The sequence below is a fragment of the Lissotriton helveticus genome, chromosome 3_1, assembly GCF_964261635.1.
Source record: "Lissotriton helveticus chromosome 3_1, aLisHel1.1, whole genome shotgun sequence".
Classification (NCBI taxonomy): Eukaryota; Metazoa; Chordata; class Amphibia; order Caudata; family Salamandridae; genus Lissotriton; species Lissotriton helveticus.
The window spans coordinates 2019895380-2019915999 of NC_136061.1; the positions used below are offsets into that span (position 1 = coordinate 2019895380).

General features: G+C 48.3%; 1 protein-coding gene across 2 annotated transcripts in view; it reads right to left on the reverse strand.

Annotated features, from left to right (window-relative positions):
- CHD2 (chromodomain helicase DNA binding protein 2) overlaps positions 1-20620 on the reverse strand; it is a 2197496-nt gene that overhangs the window by 582933 nt on the left and 1593943 nt on the right. For both annotated transcript variants that reach the window (XM_078683153.1, XM_078683151.1), the window contains one exon: positions 1018-1156. In XM_078683153.1, the coding sequence (XP_078539279.1) occupies positions 1018-1156 (139 nt within the window). The remainder of the gene's footprint in view (positions 1-1017; positions 1157-20620) is intronic.

Here is a 20620-nt window from a genome sequence, read left to right on the forward strand (position 1 = left end):
TGGGAGAGCTATGGAGAAACATTTACGTGGAATGCTGCGCAAGGGTTAATTCAAAAGGTGAGTAATCCATAGGCAGATGTATCCATCAGAATTACACATATACTGGGAGTAAGTCTGGCTTTGCCTGTGCTTGAAATGGCAAAGTCAGGCCAGTAGTTATAACTGTTCTACAAGCCTGCAAATGGCAGGCTAGGAGTCTCATTTTACCAGTGTCCCACCCAGAGTGGCACAAACAATGCTGCAATTCCTGGGAAGACCCTCTAACTTTCCTGCCCCTGGTGCCCTTGGTGCCATGTACTAGGGACTTACAGATAAGTTAGATCAGCCAACTGGATAACAGCCAATTCGCCCTACTATTTTAAGGGTAAGGGCACAGGCACGGAGATCTGGTTAGCTGGATTCAGTGCACTCTTAGAGCCAAAACACTAGTGGTATCAGTCCAAAAAAGTGGGTTCACCATGCAAAAAGAGGCATTTCCGAACAACATCTATCTCCCTTACTCCAACTTGGAGACATTAGACATACGCTCAGATCAAATGTATCAAATGGAATAAACTGGTCTTCAAAAAACAGAATAAACCACCTTAGTCCAACATCTGTATTGTGGTTTGTATTGTAATGTTGTCAGAGATTTGTAGTGAGCTACATGTCACCAGTATTTCAGTGAACAATATTCACTAACTGCAGACACCAGCATTCCTATCTGCAACATAAATGTGAGGATAGCAAAAGTAAAACTGTCTTTGGAGGAGGAATTGAGCACATGTCTAATGAATATGTGTGCATGTTTTGTGTTTGAACAAAATGAAACAGGACACAACTAGTGCAACAGCAGATTGAATTTGGAATAGATGAGGTAGAAAAGAAAGTTGAACAGCCCACTTGGACCATGGTTCACAAGTTAGAATGGGCAGAGATAAGTATTGGAGGACAAGAACGTATTTCTTGAGCCTGGTGTCCATCTGGAAATAGGGTGCATATTCACATGCAAAAGTAACAAGAAAAACATTTCCATACTTTTTTCTTTCTTCTGGGTCCACAGGAATGGATTTGTTCAGCAATGCAAACTCTTCTTCATGCTGAATAACGGCTTTTACATTGACCTGGACTCCAGAAATCTTTATTGTAGGGCCACGCTTCTTTCCAGCCACTTTACCTGTGAATAAGTAAACACAGCAGTATTTGAGACGTGTGGTGCAGCTAATGGTCAAGAACGTGTACAACCTCACTGTAATTGCTCCAAACTGATAAAAGTTGAATACTTGCAGCACTTTAAAATGCCATTTTATAAGAACAATAAGCTTTTCTAAGCCCATGTACTAGAGGACTAGATGCAGCAATAACCAACACCATTTGAACCCAGAACCGGTTCATAATGTGAAAATGGGTGTTTAATATAGGCAGGTTTCAAAATCCCAAGCAACACTTCATTTATTGGAAAAAAGGACCACACTTTAATTCTACTGAACATTAAACAGGGAAGAATTGTACATGTCCACAGCCCTAGCTATCCCTGGGCAGTAAAATAATAAAAGTTGGCTCCTCTGGCTTTGTTTTCCTGTGAAGGAATCTTCCTTCCTACGGAATCATTGTCACCCAAATATATGCAATGCGACTCGTCTCTAGAAATCCTATCCTAGCATGTTTACAAAGGGGGTTTGGGGCAGCCGAACCCTGTGAGGTCTGCCCCCCGGGCAGATTGGGAGGGGGAGGGGGTGGCCGGTACCGGCCATTTTGTTCATTGGGATTAGCCCAATTAATTTTGTAGCCCAAGACAAATAACTGGGGATCAGGCGGGCTCCCAGCCACCATTTTAGGTTTGGTGACCTGGTGGCTGGGAGAGTTAGCCAACCAAGCTGTTAGTTTAAGAATTTTTGGGAGTTTAGCGTGTGCATTGTGGTTTGTATACCTTAACTGGCAGATAGTTTTGAATATGGCAGGAGATTATTATCACGTGTTAGAGGCGGTGCAGCTTTTGAGTGAGGCCGGCCGGCTTGAGCTCCAGTTGCCTGAGGCCTCAGGGAGCATGAGCCCTGCGAGGCGCGCATCTGCGGGGGTGGCGGCCACCGTCGTGGCTTGCTCGTCCCCCAGGAGGGCGAGAAAGGGTGAGGTGAGTGACTGGGTGTGTCATGAAAGTGCGGCCCCTTTGGTCGTGTCTGCGTCACAGCATTGTGAGAACGGGGAGGCTGCGGCAGAAATGTGGGGGCCGGGCCCGCCGGAGGAACGTGTCAAGCGTCTCCTCAGCCGGGTCCCCCAAGATCCGGGGCCGCTCCTATGTTGGGAGGGCAGCCTGCTTGTGCAAAATAAACCGAAGCCTCACGCTTTGGGAGAGGCTTCGGCAGGATGGAATGGGGGCTGGGCCCGCCGGAGGAGCGCGTCCCCATGTAGCTCCCCGGTCGGGTCCCCGGGAGTTAGTAGGCCGCGGAGGAGGGGCAGGAAAGGGGCCCCTGGGACCGCGAGGGGTGCAAGGCCAAGCAGGGAGGGAAAAAGAGTAAAAAGGGGGTTGTGGGCTTTGCAGCTCCCTTGATGGAGGCGTGCTGATTGGGGAAGCTCCAGGTTTGGGCGGGCATGCAGGCCATATGGGGCTACTGACAGACGGTACATGGGGCATGGTGCTGGGATCCTAGCCATCCCCTGCTGGGAGGGTGGGAGGCAGTAGACGTGGGAGGGGCTTGGGGAGACAGAGGTTTTCCCTGGGGTGGCTGGGGCTGAGGGGAGGGCGATTGTTTGCCTGATGAGCAGGGGGCAGACCGGGGTAGCCGGGATTGGGAGGGCCTGGACATTTTAACCTTCTGGAACGAGAAGGTGAAGGGTTTAGATAGGGTGGGCCAGCTGGATGCTTACATGGCGCAAGGGGGGGTCTCTGGTTTTGGGCCAGAGGGGTGTGGGGGCCAGCAGGGGGGAGGGGTGGGGTCTGGGTAACGGGACCCAGGGGGTCGGGGCAGGACCCAGTTGGGCCAGGGCTGGAGACCCTGCGGGGTTGGAGTGGAGCGACGATGAGGAAGAAGGGGAGGCTAGAGGGCAGGCTTTAGACCTTAGCAAAGTGGGGCATGCGTGGGTGGTTTGTACTTTAGAGGTTGGTAGAAAGAGGAATTGGGAGGGGAGGGATAGGGAAGGTAGGCCCAGCACACCAGACCAGTCCTTTTTAGGTCGAGCCTAGAGCAGCACGCATGCGCTGCTTGTGAGACTTTTAGTAATGGACTTCAGAAAGCTCACCACACACTTGTGCATGTGTTTTTGTTTTTCTCCCAGGCTATTGGGCTTTGCGTGCATCTTTCTAAGAAAGACAACACGCAATTGGGCAAAGGCGGGTGCATGTCCTGACTTTGCTCCGCCCACGGCCTATTGCTTGCGGTTACACAAACAGGTCACATCTGTTTTCAATTATCCTGCCCAGAAACGGGCGCGATAATTGAAAACAGATTGCTCGATGTGGCACGTGCACACCACTCTCTCCATGTTCTGGCTGGTTAAAGCCTCATTCTGATCATTGGAGATCATTGTCAATCTTCTTCCTAAATGGTTTCTCCCCCGCTTGTTCGCTTTATTTTAGCAGTCGTTCAGCGTTATCATATTTTATTTTAATGAACCAAGTCGCCCTCAGCAATGAGGACGGAGCTTTGCAGCAGGGGAGTAAAACTGGGTGTGAAAGGGTTAAACGGCGCTTTGATGAAAAGCCGAGATCCTACAGAATGCATAATCGGTTATGTGGCGGGTGGGATTGGTAAAAGTACGACGGGCTGGTGCAGTCATTCGTACTTAAATATAGAGAGCTTACCGGTTCCACTGACCCTTCACAGATACGAAAAGGGCCTGATTTGAATTCTCACATTGTTTAGCCAGGCCGCTGCTGATCCTCGGACCGAGTGGGACTGACTCCACCCCAGCCCCACTGACCTGCATGGGAAAGCATAGGAGGTGGCAGTAGGGGTGCGAAGACTACCGCAGCATCCCCAGGATTGCCATGCTGCAGTTCAGGAAGCGAATGAGCAGTCAAGAGGGCTTTACATTTTGATGTTATCATGTGCGTTTGCAATGCATTCAAGGTCAGGGGTCAAACGGCTTCTGGCAAAGAGATATTGCTGTTACCTTTTTGTTCTGTGACTGTAAAAAGAGGATTTTGTAAAGTGACCTATCTGGGGTCAGGGAGTATGAAAGAAAGGGTAGTAGGTTGGGATTTTTTTTCTAACACACAGCAACATTTGAATACCTGGAAATAAACTGTACACATAATTAAAAATACCTCAGTAGGAAGGAAAGCGCACACGAGGCATGTTATTAATTTTAAAGTGTGACGGAAACAAAGTTTCTGATAGGTGCAAAAATGACAAATATTCGCTGAAAGTTGATAAAAGTATAGATATTTCAGTAAAATGGTATGTTGTGCAAAGTTATTGGGCATTTCAAACAAAATGTGCAGTTTGAAAATTCTGTGAGTTTCCACACCATTCCTAAGTGATATATGTGCAAATGTATGCTCCAAAATTCACCCTCGGCCTCATACCACACAATTACCGCTCTGCTGCTGGAAGGGTGTGGCTTATCACTCCTGCAGTTCAGGAGAGAGCTGGAGCCAAGACGCATCTATTCTACTCAGCTGATAATACCCACCAACCTCGTTCCTAGGACACCTAAGGGTTACCCCTCCTAGCCTTTGCTCCCCTGTGGCTCTCAGCTAGGTGTGTATGGAAAGAAAACACTTAGACATACGTACGTACGTGCACATTAAGTCTGTGCGAAATTTGCATCATTCCCTTCCGGTAATTCTGCAAAATACCAAATTGGCATTTAAAACTATTTTGAAATCCGTCCTAGGTCCATTTGGAAGCAAAACGTCGTTTGCTAAATCACACGACGTGAACTGCAACCACTCGTGTTCGGTTCGTTCGCGTTGTTCCTATGCTCCTTAAACCTCTCCTTATTAACAACTTTCTCTATTTTGCACTTTCGTTTCCTCCTATAAACTTTTTTCATTCACTGTGCTTTAATGTAAACATGTCGCTCCTGCTTACGCACTCATTTGTGCGGAATGCTCCATGCGCAAATATTATTTATCACCCTGTCTTACCTCCTGTCATAGTGTTCGCTCATATTTTTCTTACAGCCAAGTACAATACACGTGTCTGTGCGCGCTTGCTTATATTTTTCTTAATGTTGGTCTCCGGCCTAGGTCACCCTTGCCTTTTCAGCCATCTCCTCCTATACAACGTAGTCTACTTTCCACTCCTGTTTCCCATTATGCAACTTTTTCCATTTGTCACAAAAATTGTGATTGTGCGCAAAACCCTATTTATCGCTTTGTCTCAGCTTTTTATTAACTTTACAAAATGATAAACTACTAAATGGTACTGATATACAGTGAAACAACTTTTTTGCATTTCTTTTATCAAAGACAGAGATCGGGACTGTTCTGCCAAATTATGGGGATGTCTTAAATTTATAAGCGGTATCTTGCATACAGTGTTCAGCCTGCCGCAGACTCCCTCCTTCCAGACGAACATCTGATGCACTGCATCACTGCGGGGCAGTGCATACAACATTAGGGGCACAGAAGCCCTCTCTGCAACAGAACCATATACAAATAGAGCAAAGGCACACAACACGACTATAGGCAATATTCCTAGAGTGAACGGATGTGGTGTAATGAACATAGCTGTGATCAGGAAGCTGGGGAACTAGGTTTGATCCACAGTGTTGGCTCACCAGCCTGTGATTTTGGGCAAATCAGTTAATATCCCTGTGCCTTCAAAAAGGAGTGTTGTCTTGTTTTTTCAGCCTTTGTGTAAAAATTTAATTGCCTAATAAGATTTTTTTTATATAGTGCTTTTTAATATGTTTTTGCCTACTAAAACTTTATGTTCGGTCTTAAGAAATTAAAGGTGTTTATTATATAAGAAGTTTCATTGTAACTGGCTGAGGGACTCTGTTTAAATGTTACCATGGAGGTTTAAACAGTGTTTGCGTTACGTAGAGCTGTTTCAATTTGTAAGAAAAAAAACTATTACAGCAACAAAGCAGTAAATACTTTCAAACATTATTTGAACGCAGGTACTAACTTGCCATATTCTTCTTTCAACATTAGACACAAAAGTGCCACTGCATGAACGCCACATTTGCATCTCATACCAATGATAACGATCTCTACAATCTTTAACGATAACGCTCTTTTACGATCTTGAACTAACTGCCTTACTCTCTCACTAACTCTCTACCTCACTAACTTTCTACCTCACTAACTGACTCACTCTCTCACTCACTAACTAACTCGATTACTCTCTCTCACTAACTGACTCACTCGCTAACTAAATCTCGGACTCTCTCGCTCACTAACTCACTCTCTCACTAACTCACTCACTCTCTCTCACTAACTAACTCACTCTCTCTCTCTCTTACTAACTCTCACACTAACTCTCTCGCTCACTGACTGACTAACTATCTCACTAAATAACCAACTAACTCTCTGTCTCTCACTAACTCTCTCTCTCTCTCACTAACTCACTTACTCTCTCACTAACTAACTCTCTAACTCACTGACTCACTAACTAACTCTCTCACTAACTGTTATGCAGGTACTATTTCACAACCTTCACCCTCCTGTTATTTATGCCCCCCATAACCAAAAAAACCATAACAACCAACCATTCGGACAGGCATATAAAAGTTGCACGCATTAAAAGGCCCCCCAAAAAAAACAACAGATTATTTATTGTGAATACTTTTTTAATATCGTCGTTCAGTTGTTCATAACGCTTTCTTGATCATATATGTGGTAACAAAAATGCTTCTAACACTTCTTTATTATAACTTTTCAGCATGCTGCACACTTCTATACAGCACAGAATAAACACATAGGCAAAGTCAATACCTCTGGCTAAACACTTATAAGGTACCAAAAGCTAGACCTATTGGCTATGTCAATGCTTGTTATTTCAGGCGGTGGAGCAATAGCAGGAGCCAGACTTGGCAGAGCTTGGAGCAGCTCAGAGGCTGAGGAGAAGGGAGGGGTGAGCCACGCGCGCCTGTCCAGTACCGGCGTGGGATCTCGACGAGGCAGGCACAAGTAGGCCAGAATGGTCTCGCTGGCCCCAACCCTGACGATACTTAGCGGTCCACGGGTCATCGAGGACACAGGAGCGCAGGCGGGAAAAGTACTGGTAGGCCTAGGAGAGTGCAGTCTGCACCTCCGGTTGAGAGGAAATGGAGATACAGGGAGCCTGAGGAGTTAGATTATGAGGTTGACATCCTTGAAGAGGGCGAGTTACGTGAAAGCGAGGGAGGAGGTATGGGGGGCCCGAGTAATGGTTCGGGTGTTACGACACCCGGCAGAGCCTACGGGTCGGACATTGCGGGTGGCGGAAACTACAGCCCCCTTGGTGAGGCGGACTGCAGTACATCGGTCACCCTTCTCGGAGCCAGGTAAAATGCGGGATGGAGGGGCGAAACCAACAATGGTATCAGTGGGGATCGAAGAGAGGGAGAGGTTACGAAGAGGCAATTATGTTTTGAATGTGGGAGTGGGCACTGATGACGCGGGTAAGGTGTCAGTAAGTGCAGTTGAAGATACTAAGATGAAAGGCGACATAGGTATATCAAAGAAAGTCGCGACGGACAACAAGTTAGAGAGCAAAGAGTTAAAAATAAAAAGACTGCCTTATATGGGGGGTAACCAAACCGCTGGGAGCACACCTAATGTTGGCCACTAAAGAGAGGATATGGAACTGAGTATATAGAGATGCTCAAACTGCTGCCCAGGGAAGTGCGTGCGTAGGAGGGATCAAAGGAGGAGGAGGAGTACGAATTGGCCAAGCAGCCAAGGGTGCCTCTCACCATTGAGAACTGGACAGCAGCCTTTTTAATATACACAAGCGTGTACTGTGAAAAATACCTAGAGAGGTGTGTGGGCCTGTTTAAGTATATGGATGTGATCCGGATGGCACAGATCACTGGGGGTGGATACGCATGAGCTCAATACGAAGAGGAATTTAGGGCATGCGTGGCATGGGACACTGAGGCAAAAAGGGGGGATTAGATACAGACTTGTGGCTGCATACAAAGGGGGCGTCTCGAGCAGGGAAGACTATCTTCACAGCCAGCGGGCTACTGCTTGTGTATCGGCCCTTTCAGGGGCAATACACACGGGGAGGAGTGGGTGGCACAGGCAAAGGGCAGACAGGATCAGGAGGGGCCTGCTGGGATTTTAATAAGGGCATGTGAACCCGGGAGTTCTGTAGATTTAGGCATGACTGCTCGAAATGTGGAGGCAGACACGCTTTGGTTAACTGCTTAGGGGAAGGGCCAGGGCAGCAGCAAGGGAGCCAGCAGTGGCAGCAAGGGGAGTTCAATGGGGGCGGACAGCAACAGCAGCCCTTTGCAGGAGGACGGTGGGGCTAAGGGGACTGGGCCAAAGGGCTCATACACCAGTTCGGGTGGACAGGTTAGTTGCAGCCATACAGGGTTATGGCAACCAGAAGGCTGCAAAAATGTTACTGACAGGTTTTCAAGAAGGTTTTAGGTTAGGTTATGGGGGTCAAAGGACTAGACAGTGGGCGGACAATTTACAATTGGCAAAGGAACACCCCGAAATTGTGCAAGAGAAACTGGACAAAGAAGTGCGTGAGGGTCGCATGGCGGGCCCATTTGCGGATTGGCCTTTGGAGAATTTGATTGCTTCTCCAGTGAGTGTTGTGCCAAAGAAGGAACAGGGGCAGTTTCGATGAATCCAGTATTTATCCTGGCCAGTGAATGATTTCATTGATGAAAAGGAGACTACTGTGTCCTATTCGTCAGTTAACGTGGCCATGTCACTAGTAGTGACCGCAGGCGCAAGGGCAGAAATGGCAAAATGCGACATAAAATCAGCTTTCCGATTGCTTCCAGTTCACCCGGATGATCTGGGTATTCATTTCAACGGTAAATGGTACGTGTACAAAGCATTACCGGTGGGCTATTCTATGTCTTGCGCATTATTGAATGTTTCAGCACATTCCTTCAGTGGTTGTGTTCAAAGCGCACGGGTCACCACTTGGTAACGAATTACCTGGATAACTTTTTCTTTGTGGGTACCTCAGACTCCAGGGAGAGCCGGGCAGCTCTGGACAGCTTCAAAGAGATCATGAGGGAGCTCGGGTGGCCTTTGGCGCCGGAAAAGACAATGAGTCCCAGTACAGCTTTTTTCTTTTTCGGTATCGAGCTGGACTCAATCGATGGAGGCACGACTGACGGAGGACAAAAAGCAGCAAATGCTGGGGCTGCTAGAGGCAAGGCTAGCCAAAGCCATGGTCACAGTGAGGGAGATTCAGGTGTTACTGGGACACCTCAACTTTGCCTGCTGGGTGGTGAGAGTGGGAAGGACATTTTGTAGACTACTAGGTAGAGCACGTACGGGACAGAGACCACCACATCATCACGTCCGCTTGGCGGCCGGAGTGCGGGAAGACTTGAGGATGTGGATGTTTTTCTTACAGGATTTCAATGGCATTCCTTTGGCATGGGGGAGGACATGGTTTGGGGTGTTCAAATTTGTTCAGATGCCGCAGGCAGCAAAGGCTTTGGCCTGTATTGGCAAGGAAAATGGTGCGCAACGCAGTGGCCAGCAGAGTGGGGGGGGTAGGTGGTGGAGGCTAGGAGTATTGCATTTTTGGCATTTTTCCCCCTAGTAGTGGCAGTGACTTTGTGGGGGGCGCTAACTGGCGCATAAAAAAGTAATCTTCAGGATTGACAAAATGGCAGTGGTGGAGATTGGTAACCGACAGTCCGCCAGGGACGGGCAGGTATTGAAGTTGCTGAGAGTGTTCGTCTTGGGCTGTCTGCGCTTTGATACAGTCTTTAAAGCGGTACATGTGCCAGATGTGGACAATGACATGGCAGATGCCTTCTCTCGTTCACAGTGGGAGAGATTCCGTGGGCTAGCCAAGGATGCAGACAGGACCCCGACCCCAAAGCCGCTGCAGTTGTGGTACGTAGGCGATACAGGATGCTACAACTGGTGCTAGGGTCACTGGCACACTCCACAATGACTGCATACAGTAAAGCTTGGGAGGAATTTCTGCTCTCTGGATCCCAGCGGCGGTCCACGACAGAGCTTAGGAGGGAAGATGTGATACAGTTTATTCTTGATCTGATTGACAAAGGGCTATCTAGGGTGACTATCTCGGGCAAGTTAGCAGAATTGCATTTGTAGGAAAACTGTTATGGAGTTATGCTCCATACGCTGGAGAACTTGGCTCACGGATCTTAGAGGGTATGGGCTAGGGAGCAAGGTCAGGTAGGCCGGGTGAGACAGCCTTTGTCATGGAATTTGCTGCGGAGGGTGATTCGGGTATTGCCCACGGTATGCTCCGACGGTTTTGAGGCATGCCTGTTTTCCACGGTGATGGCATGGATGTTCTTTGGGGCATTTCGAGTGTCGGAATTGTTGGATCTGTGAGAAGCCCGCGCCCACGGAGTGGATGGCCCAGAGGAGCAGTGGTGACGCGGGGCCTCCCATGCCTGAGGGAGAGCCCTGCGGTGGCAGCAGAAGTCAGGAGTGGCGGCTGAGGCCGCTGATGCGGTAAGTGGGGCTTAGTTTTGGGGTAGGGGGAGGGGATGTGGGCGGGGAGCGGTGGCGGCTATGTGTGTCTGTGTGTGTGGGCGCGTGCAGGGGGGGCGGCGGCAGTCTGTGTGTCTGTGTGTGCGTCTGTCTGTGTGTGTATACGCATGTGTGCGTGCCTTCGGCCGGCCTGCGTAAGCGCGTCCACAGACCCTGATCGGCTCGTGCACCGGTCTGTACCACTTGGGAGGGAAAACAACAACAATAGGTCTCGCTGGCGACAGCGCTTTCGCGCTGCAACACCAGGCGAGACCTAAAAAATAAATACCATAAAACCGTGAACCCTATTCATAATGTACCACATCATACTGGAGAAAAACACACCTCACACCATAACCCCCAAACTAAAGCTCCTAGGCTCACTAGGTTACTATGTTTTGGGTTTCTGCAGTGATTTGCCATGGAAATATTTTCACAACAAATTAATTGGTGAGAATGTACGGCAAATCACCAACATACTCAAGCATCATGTGGCACACACTGTCATCTTTTTCCTCAAGCACCAAACGCTACAAGCAAAGAGGTGTATTTATGACTTTAGTGGCCTTGGGACACCTTCTTAGCACTCATCATGTTCCACAGTCAACTCTTACTCTACTTTATCTGCAAAGGATACACCATTCGAAACATCCAGTTGGTATATCATGCTAATCTATACATCATGACCTACTCTACATACTTTGGGGTTTAGGACATGATGCAACCATCCTGGGCAACAGTAAGATTTAGGCCATACACGTTGCAGCATCAATTAGGCCACTTAGGAGCTCAAACAATGTTTATTGTTATTATTATTATTTCACAAAAACAACATCAGTGAAGCCACGGAGAAAGAGATGTAGGAGGGGTAGGAGGGGTAAGGGTCGTCGAGTAGTGTGTGAGGAGAACAAGAAGGATCAAGTTAGGTGGGTGATGCACATTAATCTAGTCAATGATAGGGGTGAGGCACTAAGCCTTCAGCAATCCAAATGTTCAGCAATCTCCCACGCATTCAGATGTTCTAGTAAGCCAACAGCCCCTCCTTCCACTTCTCCACTGACAGCCTCCCATGTCCAGATAGCCTCATGCTCTCCTTCTTACTGTGGACACTCTCTCGGCCTGAAAGAACTGTAAATCTGGGCTGACACAACATGTCTCTTACATAACATGGCATGGCATAAAAAAGAACGCAAACCTACACATTAAAGAAAATGACATTCCCTGCAATCACGATGTCGCCACACATTGATGCGGTAATTCAGTGTGTTCTATATTTCCAGTCCTTCCACTGCGCTGCCAGTCTGGTCGGATGGGGGAGAGCTGTAAAACAGCAACCCAGCAAACACCAACAGCAGAACATTTGTTCCTTGGTGCACCAGCACGCAGTCGGTTAGTGCACTCCTGTACTGAAGATCACCTCTTTATGGTTGGGTGGTGGCAGTCAAATAAATGCACCTTATGTGGCGCGCGACAGGCAGTAGGTACCGCTGTGTACATTTCTGTTGGAAACATCAATTTTGAAGACTATACATTTGTGGCTTTAATATTAGCGGTTTCTTAACACTGGTATCACGGGCAGGTGCCAGGCCGACTCAACTGTAAGCCTTCCTTGGCAGTTCCAAGTAGTTCAGTGACAGTTCCAGATAGTAAACTGACTGTGATCTTACCTTCATCTAAGATGTTACGCCAACGCTGCCCGAACCGACCGCCGACTCCACCCTGCTCCTGGCTGAAGATAGTAGAGACTGTAGGCCAGGGAGCGCGTGCGGCGGGCGTGCTGCGTCACTGCTGAGTGGGGGCTGGCCAAAATGATGTCCAGGGCCGTCATTGGTAGCGCTACCAGATTGACGGCTCTGGGATCCACATCATTAAACGCCTGCCGCCCGAGCACCGCGCACGGCACCACCAATACTACTAAGTTAGGTGGTGGCGTGCGTGCACTGTGACGGTGCACTAGTTCCACTAACTGCCTTACTGCCTTACTGCCTGCGCGAGTGCGCGCAACGCTTTCCGCATTTCATGTCGGGCCGTGCCGACTGATCTGCGGTCTAATCTGCGGGGCCGGCGGAAGGGCCCCCTGAGTGCGAGGCCTTGGGCAGCTGCCCATACCACCCATGCCTAGGACCGGCCTGGGACAGCCGCCAGCGAAGTAGGTAGAGCAAGATATAGAGGAGGAAGCAGTAAATGATACAGGGGAAACAACAAAGATCGAGGCAGGAGAGGAAGATGTGGGGCATTCCATGCCCAGGCGGCGGCCCGGGGGGGGGGTGTCAGCGGCGGTGTGTGCGTCTGTGTGTGTGTGCGTGGGGGGGGGGGGCGGCGGCGGTGTGTGTGTGCGTCTGTGTGTGTGTGTGTATACGTGTGTGTGCGTGCCTTCGGCCGGCCTCAGTAACGCTGTGTGTGTGTGTGCGCACAAAGCGCGCCCACAGGCCCTAAGCGGCTCGTGCACCGGTATGTCTCCCTTGGGAGGCAAAACAACAATAGGTCCCGCTGGCGACAGCGCTTTCGCGCTGCAACGCCTGGGCGAGACCTAAAAAGGAGTCTTTTTTGACCATTTCATGAATTTGTATAAAGAGGATTTGATGAGCTCAGAAGAAGAGAGAGGAAAATGGTTGAATCAGGACTCGGTAGACCCCGTAAATGAAGAAAAAGCTATGGTTTTAAATGCACAATTTCAAACTTGGGAAGTGAAACAGGCACTTAAGAAGGGTAAACGCGGTAAAGTTCCCGGTTCAGATGGTCTCGCACATGAGGCTTACAGAGCACTTGCTGGCATCTTAGGTCCAATTCTTAATAAATTATTTAATCACTTCACTGATTACCAACTCCCTTAACTCACAACTAAAGGACAATGCCTCCTTGCTCAACTTCCTCCCAGTCACTGAGATTGAAAACCTTAAAATAATTGGCAATCTTAAACCGTCCTCCCACACAAAAGACCCCGTACCCTCTAACCTTCTCCCTACCCTTAAGCACATCATAGCCCCTTTTTGAACCATAATCCACAACACCTCTCTCCATGGGCTGTGTCCCCACCTCCCTTCAACTTGGACAAATCACCCATAATTAAAAACCCCAATGCTGACCCAAATGACCTAAATAATCTCTTCCCCAATACTAACCTCCCCCTGCTGTCAAAGGTCCTTGAAAAATGTGTCTTACTACAATGCGACAAACACATCGAAAACTTCAACCTACTCGACCTCCTTCAATCTGGCTTCAGCAAAGTCTGCAGAACCGAAACAGCAATGCTCAATGTTATAGATGACATCCATCAATCACTTGCCTTCTTATCCTTCTTGATTTCTCCACAGCGTTTGGTACAGTCAACCATACAGCCCTACTTAATGTTCTTGGGACCCGTTTTGGCCTTAATGGTACCGCCTACAAATGGTTCAACTCTTACCTACAACACCGAACTCAGCAAATCAAAATTCAAAATTGTCTCTCTAACCCCACTCTGGTCTCCCTTGGAGTCCCCCAAGGATCTATTCTCTCTCCTTCCCTCTTTAAATCTTTATGGGACCCCTCACCCTCATTCTTCAACAAGCAGGCTTCAACTACCACCTCTACGCCGATGACACCAAAATCTATTACAAGATTAAAAGTCATGCTGACATATTACACCTGAACAACACCCTCACCAAGATCCAAACCTGGTTCTACTCAAATCATCTCAAACTTACACCTAATAAAATCGAAATCATTCTCTTCTCCCCGAAAAATAACCCTCTCCCCGTTCAATCATGGATCCCTGACCTTAATGCACTCAGCTGCTCACTCACACCGTCCAACTCCTTCAAATCTCTTGGCATTTCTATTTACAACACCCTAACCCTTAATGTTCACATCAAAAACTCTGCCAAAGGAGCCCTCTTAAATCTCAGTCACCTCAAGAAAATCAAACCATTCATACCCACCGATGATTTTAAAGGTGTTGTTCAGTCACTTGTTCTGTCACGTATTGATTATGGTAACGCCGTTCTCAACGGAATCTCCAAGGACCACCTTGCTCCAATCAAAGCTGTGCTCAACCTTGCAGCCAGGACACTGGCCATTTCTTGAGGCTACTCTAGAAAAATTCAGTCTCGGCCAGAAATTCCGCTCATGGGTACACCTGCTCTACACCAACCCGCGGGCCAAGGTGCGGGTGAACGGGAGGCTCTCCAGCGAAATCTTGATCCAAAGAGGCACCAGACAAGGGTGTCCCCTGTCACCGCTTCTCTTCACACTGACTATTGAGGTGCTGGCACCAGGATCAGGCAAAACCAGAGGATCTCCGGCTTTCGACTTACGGACGCAGACGGTCCGCAGGAGAAATTATCCCTTTACGCGGATGATGTACTCCTCTATATCACTGCTCCACAGACCTCAGTGCCTGAATTGTTCCGGGAGTTAGAAGGCTATGGCAGTCACTCCGGTTACGCAATAAATTGGCACAAGTCTGTCCTCTTTGACCCCAAGGGGGACACGAGCGAGGGGGACCTTCCGGATAGACTGGTGGTGTCCACTGAGGGCTTCCAGTACCTGGGAGTATTTGTCACGCTGGATAGGCAACTGTCACATCTTAAAAATATTGAGAGAATCCTCGTGAATTCCGCGGCGGATATGGCCCGGTGGCGTCAGCTCCCTTTGACGCTCCTAGGTAGGGCGGCGATGTATAAAATGATTATATTGCCCAAATATCTATATGCCCTACAGAATGAATATTATCCGATTCCGGACAGCCTCCTCCACAGAATACACGCTGACCTCAGATCTTTCCTCTGGCTGGGTAAACAGCCGAGAATAGCGCTGACCACCCTCCAACGCCACCAGTACAGTGGGGGTATCTCGCTACCGAACCTTGAAGCATACTATTGGGCGGAGCACCTGTCCCCCATTAACGATTGGCTCCACGCCCCGGCGGACCACCCTATGTATGCACTGGAACGGTCCAAACTGGCCCCACACCCTCTGCTTTTGTACTTATACGGTGGTGCGGCGAGACGGTCTTTACTCCCGGCCACACAAATCACACTCAAGGCCTGGAAAGGGGCGACGAGACGCACGGGATGGGATAAGAAACCCACCCGACAGACCCCACTCTGGCACTGCGCGTGGCTCTCTGAACTCCACAAACTCACAGGATTTAAGCGCTGGGACGACATTGGGATTTCCACGGTGGGGGATGTCATCGCCGGGGGAAACTTAAAACCCTACTCAACCTTGAGGGCGGAATATGGGCTCCATCGCTCACAGTTTTTTAAATACATTCAATTACGCCACGCATGGCGGGCACAGGCTTTAACCCTAGAGGGCCTCCCAGAATATGCGCCCCTGGAAGGCAGACTGCTGCAGGAACAGATACCACATAAGGCCGTGTCACTCACTTACAAAACACTCACAAACAACATGCTGGGGGACCTGGCGAAGCTTAGGGCCACGTGGGAACGGGAAGTAGGGGCAATGGAAGACATTGACTGGAACCTAATCCTCATGCACCCGCGAGAGGTGGCTATCAAATCCCGGCTTCGCCTGATCCAATATAACGTGCTCCACAGGACGTATTATGATAGAGTGAGACTGTTCAAAATGGGGAAGACACCAGACGATAGGTGCCTGAGATGCCATCTTGAGGGAGGGGATTTTTTCCACATATTGTGGGATTGTGTGAAAATACAATCCTACTGGACGCTCATTTTCACCGAACTGCGTGAGATCCTGTCTGTATCGCTCGACCAGGAGCCCAAACTGGCCATTCTGGGAATGACTAATGATGTTGACCTCCCCCGCCCCCTACTGGTGTTTCTGACATTAGCTCTGGTAGTAGCAAAACGTGACGTCGCAAAATATTGGGGGGCTGAGACGGTACCCACTATGGAGGAATGGAGAAGGGGACTAGATCTTTACATGGCGGCAGAGCGAGTGACATATAAATCAAGGGGTTGCCCGAAAAAGTTCAACAGGGTTTGGTCGAAATGGAGGCAATATCATGGGCTGGATGGGGGGCTTGGGGAGGGGGGCTCGTGAGTGGAACCGGAATGGGAATATAAACGAGTTCGGGATGAAAGGACATGCTACGAATAGACACTGTTACTTTAGTCACGAAATGCATGCTTGAATGTTTTTCATATTGCTTGTTTACCAGGTGTGGGGGGGAGGGACGGGGTAGGCGGGAAATGTCTATGCCCTTAACATGACTGTAATGTTAGATCTCGTTTAAGCAGTTGATGTACTGACTTTACATTCATAATAATGCTTGTTGGGGGGGGGGAGTTTAACTAAACCAAAAAGCAGATGCCCAGATGGCTAATGTGGCCACCATTTATGTTATGGCGGGGGCACACCGAGAGAGGACCGAGCATTTGGTAAGACTGATATATGGACTATGCACTGCTACGGCATCGGGGGCTCTGTGAGGTGTATCTCAATATGTAACTGTCTTATTTGATTAACGCTATCACTGATACCTTTGTCATGTCTGAGTATCTGCAATAAAAATTGTTTTAAAAAAAAAAAAAAAAAACCTTGCAGCCAGGATCATCACAGACTGCAAACACTTCGATCATATCTCCCCAGCGCTAAAATCTCTTAAATGGCTCCCTATCGAAGGCAGATCTGCTTACATAACTGCCTGCATTACTCATAAAGCCCTCCACCAAAACACTCCGAAGTACCTCTCCAAGAAACTCCTCATTGCTGACACCACTCGTACTTTGAGAAGCACCAACACCCTCCACCTCTGCAATAAAAGAAAGCCACACAATCTCGCTCCTTCTCTGGCAATGCCTCTACTATCTGGAATGCCATCCCAAAAAACCTGCGCTGTAACCCCTCCTATTCCAGTTTCAAAAAAGACCTCAAAACCCACCTCCTCAATTACTATTGCGATCCTAACCTGCGCCTTACTCCTGATCTACCTCTTTCCTATATTTGTTCTGTAATATATGCCCTTCTTCCTGTACTCCATTCTACCTAATTAGTATTACTTGAAATGTATTGCTCCAGCTCCTGTTTATCTATCTTGAATTTTATAATGCTTATGTTGTTTTTACTTTGTATATTCTCACATTGTTGTTGCCTTACCTTTTATATGCTTTTATACCATGTTTGCCTTATATTATCCTAATCATGTAAAGCGCTCTGATACCTCTGGGTCTAGCCAGCGCTATATAAAACGTTTAAAATAAATAAATGAGATTTTTATGGATGGACCGCCTCTACCGGAGTCATGGTCATGGTCAGAAGCTACAATCACTCTGATTTTAAAACCTGGGATATGTTTAAAAAGTTGCGATTCATATAGGCCGGTGTCACTTTTGAATTGTGACTATAATATATTTGCTAAAATTCTGTCGGGAAAGACTCAATCGGGTCATTGGGGATCTCATCCATGAAGACCAGAAGGGTTTTATACGAGGGAGGGTGCTGCATGAGCTTACCTATACTCTTATAGGGGCGATAGATTTAGTCACCGCTAATAATAATATAATATAATAAAAAATAAAAATAATAATAACTCCCCTCTGCCAGTTAAAGCTTTAGACGCTACTAAAGCCTTTGATCAGGTAAACTGGGTCTTAGGTGTGGCGCCGAGGCCATGGCGACTGACGCTGAACGCTGGGGATCAAGGTTCGATCCCCGGCTCCGGCGGCAGGTTAGCCCAGCACCATGCGACTCTGGGCAATAGCTTGCTTAATCTTCCCGATGGCCCCCAGCGCCTAGAGACCCTAACGGGTGATTCTGCGCTACACAAATGTGGATTATTATTATTATTATTATTACAATTGGTTTTGAAAGCTGCAAATAGGTCCTTAAAATAATCGCCGAAATTTATAAGTCACCAAAGGCGAAAGCACTTGTGAACGGCATAATGACACCGACTTTTAGGCTCATGAGACGGACGAGACAAGGGCGCCCTTTGTCACCTTTGTTGTTTGACATATATGGAACCGCTGGGGAAAAAACTAAGGGCGGAACAGAGGACTTCACCCTTTCAATGTAATGGCTGGGAGAAAAAACTGGTGATTTATGCAGAACTTATAATTTTTACTGCAGATTTACAGGCTTCAATACCTCAAGTGATTAGAATAGCCAAAAGTTTTGGGAAGGTCTCAGGTTATGAGATAAATAGAGGGAAGAACAAGATTATGATCTGAAATATGGACGGGGGCATAGAGAGAATCAAAACTGAGATGAGGTATCTGGGAGTTAGAGTGATACAGGACATTATAAAACTCTTGGAAATAAACTTCAACAGAGTAAAGAAAGAGGACGCCAATCTTAACCTGACCTTTTCTATGTGGAGTCTTTGCCTGTTTTCCTGGGACCAGCATCTGTTCATCTGTGTATCACCGCTCGCCTCGCGGATTGAAGGAGCACGCATCGGAACTGGGGCAGAGACCTTATTGAGTGGTGAAGCCGGGGGCAGAACGGGCAGCAGGGCTGCGAGCGGCGCCGCATGGACTCAGTTTCCAAGAGTCCCTGCAGGTTTGAATTACCAGCACCTGGCCCGCTCTCCCTGATTGCCACACCGCCCGACCTTCCTCAACCCTTTAAATCAGGCGTTGTAGGCCGCTGCGCGGGAGAAGCCCGGGACAAGGGCGGGACCGTCTGTGGCCGTCAGGGGCTGCAGGAGGCTGGGCTGGGCCCACTCTCTGTCATCCTACATTACCAAAAGGACAACATTGTAATAAGCGAGGCAAACTGTCATTTTGATTTGCTTAATATACGGGCTGTAGTTTTAGTTCGCCCCTGTGCCTTGAGAGGAGCCGCTCTGGTCTACATTGTTTCAGCCCGCCCTTTAAGCGGCACTGACTACTAAGTATGTTTTCCCCCCCAACCACCCCTGTATTGAGTCCCCCCCCGCCCACGGTAGGGATAACAATCTTGGGTCCCCTAGACAAGTATTTTAGTAGGGCAACTCGTGATATTGACAAAGATTGCTCTAGCCGAGAGACGTGCCGAGCGTAGGCAATCCATTTAACTCCTTAAACTTCCTCTGGAAAAACGGCCACCTCTGGGCTCCCTGGCACCGGTTCTCCACTTACCACCTTTAACCATGCCAGTGTTATCAGAAATGTCCCAAGTCTCTTTACAGTCGCCCAGTTTGGCTGGGGTCGAAGGCAATTTAAGTTCGGACCTCCAGACCGGAAATACCCTTTCGGTCGCTGCCTCGACCATCTTGCCTCCCCCTTTGTCTATCACTTTAAATGTTTCTTCTACTGACGAAGAAAATACTGCCCAATCGGGTGTGTTATCCCATGCAGCCACGAATAACCCTCGCACTAAAAGGAAAAGATATACTACCCCGAGGAAGAGTTGTTTCCCTAAACATCCCAAGAAAATTAGGAAACTTGGCATAGGTCTGGGAGTTCCCTGCAAGCCCAAAGGGGTCGGTTTAGGTGAGGTACAAGCTGCTAAGGATGGAGTCACCCCGGTTAACTCTGCATCGAACCCTAGTGATTCTCCGGTGACAGGGCCTGCTGAGATCTCATCCCTGGATTCACTCTTGCATATGCAGCTAGAGAAGTTGATGAAGTCATTACTGACCCCCATTGTAGAACGAGTTAAAAGGTTAGCTGATCGATTAGATTGCTTTGAACAGGCAACCCTTGACAACTTCTTTTCAACTAAATCCTTAATTAAGACCCACCTTAGGTCCGGGGACAGTAATAATCCCATTAATACAAATGGGCTGGCAAATGGAGTACCTGTTCCAGAACCCTTACCTCCTGCTGTTATTACTACCAACACGGGGCCCCGTCTCTCAGGGCAAATCCCCAAGATCACTCCCCATCCCCCAGACTATTCACGGGATAACGCATCCCAACCCAAGAAGCGTTTAGCTACTGTGGTCACGGGAATGAATGATAGATCTAAAACTGGGAATCTTGGATCCAAAAATCCCATTGCCTCATCTCAAATTCCATCGACCTGCCCTGTGCCTCTCCCCTCTAGTCTGCCCGACACAATCCCTACTAAAGTGCCCCGTAGGACACCACCCATGAATCTACCCCCAGACTGCTATCCTTTTGTTGCCATCCTTACCAACGTACCACCGTTGTTGGT